At 41.7% G+C, this 13,062-nt stretch overlaps 2 protein-coding genes across 2 annotated transcripts; both read right to left on the bottom strand.

Moving 5' to 3' along the window:
• Positions 1–1,134: 1,134 nt before the first annotated feature.
• On the bottom strand, positions 1,135–4,183 carry med22 (mediator complex subunit 22). Its single transcript, XM_083905470.1, has 4 exons — positions 4,094–4,183; positions 3,554–3,706; positions 2,858–2,938; positions 1,135–2,642 (listed from the first exon to the last, which is right to left on the bottom strand). Exons 2-4 carry the CDS (start codon positions 3,674–3,676, stop codon positions 2,424–2,426), a joined length of 423 nt encoding a protein of 140 aa, XP_083761596.1. The 5' UTR covers positions 3,677–3,706; positions 4,094–4,183; the 3' UTR covers positions 1,135–2,423.
• Positions 4,184–7,224: 3,041 nt separating this feature from the next.
• On the bottom strand, positions 7,225–12,497 carry LOC310940181 (uncharacterized protein FLJ45252-like; the record flags this gene model as incomplete). Its single annotated transcript, XM_083905112.1, has 2 exons — positions 7,225–8,313; positions 12,446–12,497. 2 exons carry the CDS (start codon positions 12,495–12,497, stop codon positions 7,484–7,486), a joined length of 882 nt encoding a protein of 293 aa, XP_083761238.1. The 3' UTR covers positions 7,225–7,483.
• Positions 12,498–13,062: the final 565 nt, after the last annotated feature.

Below are 13,062 nucleotides of genomic sequence, written 5' to 3'. Positions count from 1 at the left end.
AGCAACCAAATGTTTATGTTGACAAATTCCTTATTTTAGGTCCAATTAACTTATTAATTCTGGTCTTTGTCGTCAAAGTCGTTTATCTGAACATTACAAAACCATGCAGTACAGTTTATTTTAGGACCGACTTAAACTAAAATATGATTACATTTCTTTTATATACGGAGCAAAGAAATCAGAAAATATCTGAGAACTTGTTTTATTTATTTTCTAATTATTAATAGATGATTAAAAGTAGTTGACCTATTAATCGTTGCAGCCTCAGATTCTTTATTCCAGAACCTGTTGATGTTTGGTCCATAACAGGAAACAGTTGTTAACCTGTTCAAGTTTATCCGTGCAGCGCCCTTTCTCCTCCTCCTCCTCCTCCTCCTCATGGTTTCTCTATCGACGGCGTCCCGTGTCCGTTGACGTGGAGCTGGGGGTTCGTCTCCTGCGAGGACGGCCCGTCCACGTCCTCCTTGTCCCCCTGGGCGGAGCTGCAGCTGCTGCCCGGGGAGGCCCAACCGTCCCGCTGCCTGTAGACCTCACACAGCGGCAGGTCAGTGCTCTCCCACTGACTGTAGCTTTGTGGGGCAGAAAACAGGGGAGGAGAGAGAGGAGGAGGAGAGGAGGCAAAGAGGCAGCGCAGCAAAGAGACAGAGAAGGAGGAGCAGAGAAGAAGAGCAGCAGGTCAGAATAAGCACATCCATCCACAGACAGGAAGCTCATGAAGACACACGTACGACAGAAGCATGAGAAAGTTAAGCAGAAGCCACAGGAAGTGATTAACACATTTAAGGTGTCACTGGTCACCTTTAAAAAAAAAAAGGTGTATTCTGGGATTTTTCAACCTCAAACCAATCGACTGGACTTATCCTCAAAGTACTAGACCAGGTTGAAAAATCACATAATTCCACTTAAAGTTCTGCAAAAATGGGATTAGATTAGTTGTTGGTGGAGGAGAAAGCAAAGCGAGTGATGCAGTGAAGAATTACCCACACCCAGGAGAGAAAATTACTGAGCACTTTTTTTTTTCCTCAAAGAAAACAAGACAAACTTTTACAGTGTTCAGTCTCTGGTTTATTTCTTAATAATTTGGTCTGGTGCACACGTTCAACCACAGCGCGTGTGAGGTTGAGAAGTGCCGTCATGGTTACAGCTCATGTCCTCCGCACGGAATCAGTCAAAATCTATCAAAACAGTTCTTAAAATCCTTAAAATGAATGCGATGTCACTGTGGTGCTTTAAATATATCTTTTAAATAATCTTTAATTAAGTAATTACAATGTTATAAAATGTATAATTTAGTTTGAGTTGATTTCATGTGTAAAAAGTTGAGCTCACTCTCTAAACTAAGCTACTTGTTATTTCAGTCTAAAACTACTCGTTATAAATGAAAGAACATAACATTCTTTGTTAAAGGGATAGTTGAGGTTGAAGTGTACTTCCTGGATTGCTGTCAATCAATGATAATGGCTAAAGTGGGAACTCATTTTAGCCACTGAACAAAAGGCTCAGATAATCTACACCTGCTTAATTCTACAATAACCTGAGAATTTGACACTTAATCCCACAGTTAAACATCCCTTCTAAGCTGGAAACTAAAGTCTACCCTCTGCACCAAAGTCCACTGAGAAAATCAGCAATTTCGCATCACAGCAAACACGAGTTGTTCATCAACTTCTGTCGTCATCAGTTAAAAGTTCAAATGTCTTATTTTGTGACATCAGTGTTTAAAAATCCTTTGTTTGGATTTACTAATGTCACAAAGTCACCACAGGAGGCAGCAGTGGAACAGTAACTCCTGTTTCTCCTCAAGCTAAAAACACAGATTTCCTCTATGGACACTGGTGCAGCAGAGTGAGACGTTTACAAGCGTATGTTTTCAATGCTGAAATGGTTGTTTTTAGATGAAAAAAAGTGGCAGACATGTTTTGAAAGTGTCAGAGACTTAAGAAGGAGAAGATTTTATAAAGTGGGCCTTACGATAAGTGTCTAAAATCTGTCTAGGTTATAGACAAGTTCACAGTAATTTGCTGTTACTGACACAGTCATACAATGACACTTCCAAAAATCCATAAAAACTCTCAGACCACAGCACTAAAATCACTACAGTGCTTTTTATCCATGTAAACCTTCAGAATGTCCAAATATAAAAAAACTGAGCAGTTCAACTTGCTCCTCTGCTCTATGATGTTTGTCGTTATAAGTCAAACAGTCAAGGCACTTAATAATCAATAAGTCACTTAGTGAATCTCGGCGATGATATGAGTCGATGACGATAAACCCCCCCCGACACAGAAGATGGTGGAACTACACATTTTTCTCGGCCTCTTCAGCGGTGAATGGTATGAAGTGAGATATAGTTCATGGTGCAGGTCATGGGACAAGAAGGAGTGGGTGGGTGGGTGGTGGGCGGTGGGATGGGAAGTATAAGCCTACTTGTACCTGGAGGAGTAATATTCTTCCTCTAGCTCGTACAGGTCCACGGCGATCTCGTCCCGGAGCGACGTGAGCTTCTTGTCGCACTCGTCCTGCAGCGAGCGCAGATGCTGGTTCTGGAGGCTGATGGCGTCGTTCACCGAGGGGAAGTCGTTGAGAATCAGGAACTGCTTCAGGTCCGACACCAGCTTCATCAGCGACTCACCGGCACGGACCTGATACGACGACACAGGAAATCAATTGTCACGTCTTTGCGACGATTAAGCGACAACAAGCTCTCTTGCTGATTTTTCTGCTTCATAAAATGTTCTGGTTTCTTTGCTCCATTTAAGAAAGAAATCCTTAAAAATACAACATTGAGCATCATTTAAAAAAAAATAATAAAGAAATAGCTTTCATTAAAACACAGTTTTGCTCTGCTGATACTTACAATGTTGGCCGCTCTGACGTGCATTTCATAATGGTCCTGTTCTGCTTGAGTTGCTCGAGCCACCTGAGTCTCGTCTTCTATCTGGAGGAAGGAAACGGATTGAGAAAAACATGTGAAAGGACAATGATGTTTGTTGATGAATGATTTCTATGGAAGTAAATCTGTGCCACCTGAGTTTGAATTCAAATTTCTAACACTGAATTTTTTTGCACCGAAATTAGACTTTGAATTTTAAAAACCATCAAATTTCAAGCACTGTTTTTTTTTTGCCATTGATTTTTTGCCATTGACAGGGATCGATTGCTTCTCTCTGGTGACCCGGATATTAACTGATGTTTTTGCAAGTGATTTTTTTGCGACTGAATTTTTGCAAGTGATTTTTTTGCGACTGAATTTTTGCAAGTGAATTTTTTGCGACTGAATTTTTGCAAGTGAATTTATTGCGACTGAATTTTTTGAGACATTGAATTTTTTGCAACAAAATTTTTTGAGACATCAAATTTTTTGCAACTGAATTTATTTCAACGTTGAAAAAAAAATGAATGGCAAAAAAAAACAGTGCTTGAAATGTGATGGTTTTTAAAATTCAAAGTCTAATTTCGATGCAAAAATATTCAGTGTTAGAAATTCGAATTCAAACTTAGATGGCACAGATTTACTTCCATAGATTTCCGTCAAAATGAACCGAGAGTCTACCTTTGCCGTTTTAATAATCTCTGTGAAGTTGTCCAGGATGGACTTGATGTCATCTTTCAATCTCTTGTTGTAGTTCTGTAGCAGAGTCTCTTTGCTCTGAGGGAGAACTCTCTGGGTCGCCATCGTGAAGAAGCAAAACACAGCTCACGCTACCTGTTCACACATGTAGACGTGACGCACAACATCAGCTTAAGACGTTCATAATAACACATCGTACAAACAAAACAGTGAATGCAAATGAAGCAGAAAACACGTTTTATTTTAATATATTAGCGTAAACAGACAGACCTATAAGCTCTAACATAATCAACGACTACATTGACAGTTTGTATTAACTATTAAAAATTGAAATACGTGATAATATCGTAAATTGTTCCAAATCAATAAAATGCTAACATAAGTGTACTGAGCTAGCATGAAACGGACGTCACACACACGCGACAAAAGTCGTTTATTGTACTTGAAAAGCTGCTAAAAAACAAACGTGTTTACTATATCACACATTCTACATAAGTAATTAAAAAAACAATGACTTCTTACCTCATAGTTTGATGTTAACAAACGTATTTTCTGTTAAACTCTTTTTCTACTGTTGCCGCTTCTTCTTCGTGGTTTTCAATTGACGCTGACAACTTCCGGTGTGTGTGCGCCGCTCATTACAGTCCTCTAGCGTCGCTTGGAAACCAGCAAGGACGCTTTTACCGGCCTTTTTTGGTATTATTACGACTAAAAAAGTACATTTTACACAACATTGTGAGTGTTTTTAATCGAAATACTTGATAATATCGTAAAATATTCCAAGGGAACAAGCCAGCGCTCCTTTACTAGTATTGTTTATTTACCATGTAGTGCACATGGAACAAAATTATACTTGTTATGTTAATCAGACATTTATTTCAACACACACTTATGGGTGAGAGGATAGTTAGAATATAAAATGTATATATAAAAGGAAAGGTAAGCAGATACGTCTCACCGTTAGATGTCACTAATTAAGTGCCTGTGGCTTAATGGTTAGGGCTTCGAGCTCGAGACCGGAAGGTAGCCGGTTCAATCCCCGACCAGTCCGCAGCTGAAGTGCTGTTGAGCAAGGCACCTAACCCCCTCACTGCTCCCCGAGCGCCGCTCACTTGCATGGCAGCTCACTGCGCTGGGTTACATGTTCTACACCTCACTGTGTTCACTAACTCACTGCAGAATTGAATTTCCCCTTGCGGGCCTTACAGGGTTCTTAATCATACACACAAATTAATTCAAGACTTGACAGTGATTATAAACAACGGCAAAAACAGCACACTTTGATTTACATTCATTTATTTCTGTTTAATATGAATTACAACATGGTTTTCAAAGGCAGGCTGTGCAGCATAACAAGTGTTTTTCGAGTGCTTTTTTTTTCTCTCTCTCTCTCTGTTTCGTCCAACAGTATCACCAGCTGTGGAACTCGCTGCAAAACTAGTCATAACAAACTTTACAGCTGTGTCACAAGGAAAAGACATTCGTAGAGAGACACTGACTCTGTGTCAGTGACTATGTGCAACCTTCATGTATATAAGGTGGATGAGAAAAGGAAAAAAAAAAAATACATTAGACATTAATTGAACTTTGGGTTGAAACGGGTTCTGATCCCCTTTCTTTAAAAGTGCCTTGGTGGAAATCAAAACATGTTCCATGATTTTTACAAAGTAATAAAAAATAGTTCCAAATGGTGATGAAATAAAATTAAAACAGAATGACACCAGTCAGTCAATCACGCACGATTCAAGATCTCACTTATAAGACCCCGTGGTTGTGACTGCAGTCACCGTCCAGAGAGGATCATTTTCACTTTGGTTGCTTTAGTGTGAGTCACAGTCAGGGCTGGGTATCGAACTTCAACACGTTCAGTTGCATCGGTCTGGTATTGAGCTTTTATCTGCATCGACTAATATCAAAAATGTGTTGTCAATTTGTCGAAATTGGTACCTCAGGTTTGCTGACAGAGGAAGACGAGGGTGCTACTGTACGCTGTGAGGACATATTTTGATTCAAATCTCTTTGCGAGAACATTTTGGCTGCTCCTCATAACTTTTGAGGGCTTTTTATGTGGGTTGAGGACCAGCCAAAATGTCCTCACAAAGTTGTGGGTTGTGGTGGGAAAGAATAAGGATGAGAATGAAGGTTGAGAGGGGTTGGAAGGAGGAGAACTTTGAGCTGCTTTTGTGGACCTTGGAATTTTGGAATGTGATGAAGAAGAATGGGAATAGGTTGAGACGATGAGAAAAACTGTGATGAAGAGCTTTGAACTGTGGAAGTCAGAAATTATTGGGAGACAGTAGAAGACTTGATTGTAGGGTTAGGGGTTGAATAGGTCACACTCAACAAGGTGTGAGTGGAGGCCACGTTTCCACAAGATTCACTCCATCTGCTCGAATTGAAAATGTCCAACTTTGGCTAAAAACCTCGCTGCACACAATGACACGAGAACCGATCAGCGGTGAGATTCTCCGACTACTGTCATGTACTCGTCCAGCCGCACTCTTAAATTTATTAAGAGTGCTGCAGGACTCGGTAGAGTAGGACGGAATGAACGCTGACCGAAATCACTGACCACAGGAGGAAGCTCCAACAGCTTTTAACGAACACATTTAACGCGTTCTTGTGTGTTCACCACCCCCGGAACTCTACGACACTAGACTACAGACATGGTAAGGGGGAAAGGGAATGTATTATATCCAAGTGTCCTCACTCAGAATACTGTTTAAGGAAGGTTGTTGTTGTTATTATCGGAATCGGTACTGATGCCATATGGAGAAATACTTGGTCAATACCCAGCCCGAGTCACAGGCGTTTGGACTTTACAGAGATTCCACTGATGGAGATGCATTCACACAGTTGAACATTCAAAAAAAAAAAAGAAAGAAAGGTGGTGCATATAAATACTGCAAACAGCAAAAAGGAAGGTGTACACGGCTGCACACAAGTAAATGGAGCTGAATGCGAGTGCAATACGACGACGACGTAGATGCAGTTGATGATTGACGATGTCTGACGTTGTTGTCGGGAGGGAGTGTAAGGCTTCTGAGGTATCAGCTTGTAAAGAAAGGAGAATCTTTGACATTTATATGACACGGGAAATACTATCATAAATGTTGTACGCCTAACATTTACGCCCAAGGTTTATACTCTCCACGGAACAGACGCCGATGTTTCTTTGTCGCGACGTAGGACAGGACAGTGATGACAAAACATAATAACACAGCAAAAACATACGGGACATTTTTGGACTGAAAAACAAACAAAACATGTATATCAAAAAAGAAGTTGCAATGCATGTGAATCAGTATCCAGCACAGGTGCTTCATAACAGACTGTTGACTCTATGAACCTTGAAGAAACAGTTGTAGTTTTATGACAACGATAGATGACCGACTCACAGTCGTGTGCTCTTTTTTTGCGTCTTTCCTCCTTCAAAACTTTCTCACCGTGAATCTGTCCTTTCTGAGAAGCACCACAGACGAGGACTGAGGTGTTAAGTTCACAGTAAAGCTAAAAAAAAAAATATGCAGCAAACAAAATTGCTTTAAGACAAATTTTCCTCATTAATGTCATGTTTTGAGGCGCCGCTCCAGAAAGTAAGTGAGGTAGCAGAGGACACAATCAAACGCTTGACCACCGTATCGTCTCTCTCTGTAGATGTACGTACCAAAAAATTGGATTCAAAACAATTCAAAAAAATGGAAAAAGTATGTGACGGCAACACACATGAGAAGGACGTGGAGTATTCAAGATGACCTTACACTATCAGATCTAACTGTTGAGAATGAGATCCATGCAGGCTTTTCAGTCCAGCTGCAGCGCTGGTGACAGCATGCAGTTATTCACCTGTTTTCAGTTTGCATAACTGAGCGACGCCGATACGCCCCACTGCCCTGAATCCCGATTGTGCGTTCAGGGTTTCTCTTGAGGGGCTTTCAGGTGAAAGGGCGCAGAGACGAAAGGGTCTACACCGCTCACTTCTGACGTCCATGAGTGAAGTGGTCCAACAGAGACTGACGCGTTAGACACGACTCTGTGAGCTGCTGCTGCCGTTAGCTGCTGGGGCACGGGTCCCTCAAAGTGTCGGGAATATTTGGCCAGGGCTTGAGGGCGGAATGGTTGAGCGGTTACTTGTCCCAACACCCCTTGATCAGCAGTTCCAGGCTGAACTCCGGCTGCGTGCGGGTACGACTTCGCGGCCGCCGAAGCCTCTTTTTTTTTTCCAAAGGGAGCCTGAGAGAACACGTCAAACTGCTGCGGCGCCGCCGGGAGGGGAGGGCGAGGAAACGGAGCGTTGGCGAACACGTCGCTCGCGTCTTCTTGGACAATCTGAAAGGGCGCTTTGGAGAAGACGTCTGCGGCGACATCTGTGGCTTTCGCCGGCTCGGGTACGTGCTGGGAGTGGTTCTGGACAAAGGTGCTCGGCGGGTGGAAGTTAGCGGACGGTTGTGGTCCGTGTTCCTCTTCGTCCTCAGAGTCCAGAAGCAAAGGTCTGGACCCACTGCAGTCATGGACTGGCACATGACTCTCAGTGGCTCCCTCCTCGTCCTCCTGCTCTTCACTATGGACCTCCTCCTCATCGTCATCATCATCATCATCCTCCTCCTCCTCGTCGTCCTCCTCCTCCTCCTCCTCATCACTGGAGTGTACACAGGTCTTGCTCGTCTCAGGATCTCCTTCTAGAGGCTCGGTCTGTTCCTCCCCAAGCACAGAGTAGTCATTGCTGTCACCCTGCGCCACATCTGTAAAAGAGCAGAGACGTTTGAGGATTACAAATCGGACGAAGACAGAAAACAATTTCAGCAAATAAAGACATTTTCAAATCTGAGCTTCTACCGCCTGTTTAACACGAGGCCATCCAATCTGACCGACCACAGGAAAGCCTGATCCATGTGAACCACCCAACAGTGAAAAACCAAGCACAAGACTCGCAACGACACAAACACATTCTAGTCTGAACAAGTCACAGGAGACGGGAGACGAGACTACCAGCTTCTGCTACTCTACAACATCGATATAACCTTGTTTCCACACATTGCATCCTCGACTCTCAAACAGTGCCTGGTGTTAGAGGGTTAAAGTTAGCTTTTTTTTTGTGAGGGCAGATGGTAAAGGAAGCTCAGAGGGAGTCAGTGAGTCTGTGGAAACAAGGACAACATGAACTAGTAGTTAGGGACAGACAGGTGAGCACAGACAGGTCAGTCTTACCTCAGCAGCGTCGACAGCAACTGCTAACAGGTCAGCTCTTGGGAGGAGGTTAGTTGCAGCCATTAAAGGAAAACATCAGTATTGCTTTAGCGTTTAGTGATGTAGCCTTTGCATGTCCATCACCTGTTCCCAATATTTTTGACTTGTCCACTAGTTAAGTGAACAATAATGTGATTAATTTTTTAAGGAAATAACACATTCTTTCCCCTTTAAATCTCAGAAGAAAAGACTCAGAAAGGAGCACACAAGATACTTGTTCTAAAGACTGTAAACATACTGTTAAGTTCTTTAATGTAACAAGACACTATAATTAAATACTGAGCACTTGATCCTGTAAAGGAGTGGTCTTTAACTGCTGGTCTGTGGGCCAAAACTGGCCCGCCAGCATTAATATTTGGCCTGGGAGTTGATTTAAAAAAAAAAAATCGGATTACATTTTAAATGGTGCCATGCTTTGTCTTGGTCACTAATAATGTTTTTGCTCAATCATCGCTACACACAACTTAAAAAAGCTGTGAAATTAAATCTACATTTTTTATTAACAGTATCGAAAGGGAAATATAGTATAATATATCATTTTTAATTTTTTCGACAAAAGCAGTTTAATAGCTGGTAGCAAATACAGTAGGCTGATTTAGATATGATGCTTTGGCCCAATATAACAATAAAATGGAAATATCTACTACACAGTGTCAATAAACCGCAGCTTAGAGTAAAACTAACATAAAATAACATGACCCATGGAGTCTTAATTCACATTCACACAAATGAGTTTTATTCAGTGCCTCTCTTTTTCAGCCCAAATTCATAAAAATAGAACACACTCGATTGTGATCCCACTTTGGCATCCGCCGCCACTTCAAGTCACACATTAGGATATAATTTAAGTCGCGTTATTTAGTATGCCCGTCAAACAATTCGGCTCAACTAGCACAGGAGGTACACCGAGTTTCACACGGCAACACAAGGGAAAACTCTACGGCCAAGGCGAGATCTATACAGGATACAGCGCTGTAGTGTCGGATATGGACATGAAGCGTGACTGTAGGTTTTGCATAGATTAGCAACACAAATGCAAATGCTGAGAAACTGAACATTGGAGGAGAGAAATAGAAAAGAAGGTGGTTCTATTCACCTATGCCAGATATTTTAAGTACTGTTAATATCTGCGATTAACCTTTACAGTGTCAGAGGACGACATACTTATATATACACCAATAACAATGTTGGCACATCAGGGGAAATAGTGTCCTCACTTTGTATGTACATATATATATATATATATATACTGTGTGTATGCTGATATGGACATTAAAGCTGCAGTACGTGACTTTTAAATACATTGACACCATTGTCAACCGAGTTCAAAGAATGCTGCATTAGCCTTAGTTAGCATATTAGCCATATGCTACCCACTCTCTGAAAACACAAACAAGCGTTAGGGCTGTCACTTTTTATTCAAAATTTTGAGTGTCTGTCATTACATGCTTGAAATGTATGCTGCCATCTCATGACTATAATTAAATAACAGTTAAAAGCTGCTGGAGCTTCCTCCTTTGGTCTTTGATTTCAGGAGTGTTTATTCCATCCTACTCTAGTCCTGCATCACTGTTAATGAGTTCTAGGAGCAGCTTAAGCGAAATTATGGTACATAGAAAAAGTGACATCCCTAAAGAAACGTACACAAAATTTTCACAAGTTAATTCTACTGCTCAATAACCTGGTCAATTCCGGTCAGGTCTGATAGTTTTACTTGACAGAGCCTGTTTTCAAAAGTAGCGCTACATCCTTTCTGCTTACGAAGACCAAGCGGAGGCAGAAAAATAATGTCAACAACAGCAAAAACTGGCAAAAGTTACGCACTGCAGCTTTAAAAGGGAACTTGCACCAAAGCGATAGACGTACGTCCCTTGGCTGGAATAAAAATCCAAAATAAAAGGATGGGGCTTTGATATTGAGTATATAAATACAACACCAGTGATCACAGGTACTTATAGAAGCCAAATAAGCATCTTACATAATCAGGTGCTCCAGAAATATCAGGAAGCAAAGTCCGTCATCAGCTCTGTTCAACTACGTTTGACAAATGATAAAATTACTGTTCGTTTCAGGTCCTGATGATGATGACGTTCCAAACAAAAGCACGAGCTGAAGTGTTGGAGAATGAAGACGGAACACATCGTCGCACTCTTAAAATACAGCTTCATACACAAATATCCTTTCTTTTTGTTTTAATCTCTATATCCTAATTTATACAGATATTATGATGATCCCAGTTCATACATTCACTCTAAAGCACGATCACTAAAAGTCACATGATGATCGATGAAATGCTTTCAACTTGTTTCACTACAAAAAAAAAATCTACTTTTACAAGTTTTTCCACATGAGCAAAAATTTGAAAATAAAATGTGTGATTTTATTTACATGGAGGATTTTTTTCATTCTCTTAAGAAGTAAAGAGGAAGAAAACTTACAGATATGTGGTAGGAATTGAGAGAGAGCCATGAACGACAGAGAGGACGTGATGGAGGGAGTTTAACAGCACCTACGCAATAATATAAAACCTTAGTAACGACTGTTGGTCATCTGCTGTTTAAAATATGCTCATCCTTCACCGATGCTGGGAGCAAAGCAACACAACATTAGCTTTGGCATGGAATAACGTAGTTCCCTTTTATTTCTGTTGTGTCGACGATGAAAGAATCCTAATGAAATCAGCCACGTTAACACTGACCTCACCAGAATCGGGATTCACACATGTACTGTGTTTAACATTCACATGATGATGATGATATACAGTGACGGTGAAGCTTGTGTAGCTTAATACAATACATTAAGTTAGCTTAAATACAAACTCTAGGGTTAGGGTTAGGGTTAGGGTTACCGAGTCATATTTGTGTTTCTGCTTGCAAGGTGCCGTTCACATGCGGAAGAAGCCAGAAAGTGTTATTAACAAGAGTTTCGCGAGGTTGCGCTTCTGTCGCGTCGCCAAGGCGACCGACATCTGGGTGCTGATGAGCTGCTGCGGCTTCGCTGAATAAATTAACAAATCCAACCTGGCACCACTTTGTGTCTCTCACCCCAGCTCACACGGGTGTGAGGAGGGGGAAAAAAAATAGAACAAAACTCCCCATCCTTTCCCTAACACTGCCGTGCAAATATTTTTTAACGCGCAATTGGCAGGGTTCGGGCGCTGCGAATGGCACAAATAGCACGACGCGTTTTCGCATCGTTTATACAATCATTCTCCGACTAATGTAACCCCCCCATGACGTCATATCCAAAAAACTTCTCTCAACCGGAGCTGAAATCGCACTGCAAAACCTCTCACTGAATTAAAAAAACATTGAGATTATCATCAGTGCAATTTTAAAGTCAACGCATCGCAAGGGACGTTCATTGTGACCACGTCGCTCTGGTTTGTACACGGGTTGTGCGGGATATTAAAGCTCCCATAGACCGGAAGTCCCAATTAACGCTAACGTTTTGTTGGTGTGTATCTGCTCCATTACCTCATTTAAGACGCCCTAAAGTTTGAAAACAAACAGTTCAGCCACTAGCTGAGAACGCTGGGTTTTATTGTATTCTCGGGCTCTGCGAGCGGGTCTGAAAAAAGCCTGGAATCGTGACGTAAGGATCCCGTCTTCTGAACAGCAGATGTACCTGCTGCAGAAGAAGAAGAATGTCCGTTGTGGAGGTGTTTTACTTGCGACATTGTCTTCTGACTCTGGGTCCGACTCCGGGTCAAAGTCTAAAAAAAAAGGGACTGCGGCGGGGAGTCACGACCAAGCCATTTTTAAACATTTAAACACAATGTTTTGATAATGAGCAGCAGTGCATCCACCGTTCCAGAGGGGGGAGCAGTGCTTCTGAGAGCGGACGTGTCTTTAATTACGTCACTTCCAGGTCACCTGGCCAATCACAACACAGTCCGTCTTCTGGGTGTGAGATTTCGGTCTGAAACAGCGCGGCTGACGAGAGCTTCGGTGAGGAGAGATTTCAAATCGGCTCCAACTCGGAGGTTTTTGACCATAAAAACAAGTTAATGTATGTACGTAGACCTCCATAACTCACATATGACCACTCTATGGGAGCTTTAATGAAAGTATGAGGAGAGTATGAGGAGAACCATCGTGCAGCCAGGACAGAAGCAGATGATATGCTCAGGCGTTAATGGAAATGTGTTTTTTTTTTATGGCCAGCAGAGATAAATGAAACCAGCTTATCAGGCAACTAGAGATGAGAGTTGAGGCCAAGGAGGCACATAAAGAGAAGTTATT

Source organism: Microchirus variegatus (assembly GCF_963457635.1).
Source record: "Microchirus variegatus genome assembly, chromosome: 18".
NCBI classification, from domain to species: domain Eukaryota; kingdom Metazoa; phylum Chordata; class Actinopteri; order Pleuronectiformes; family Soleidae; genus Microchirus; species Microchirus variegatus.
This window is presented reverse-complemented; position numbering and strand designations above follow the sequence as displayed.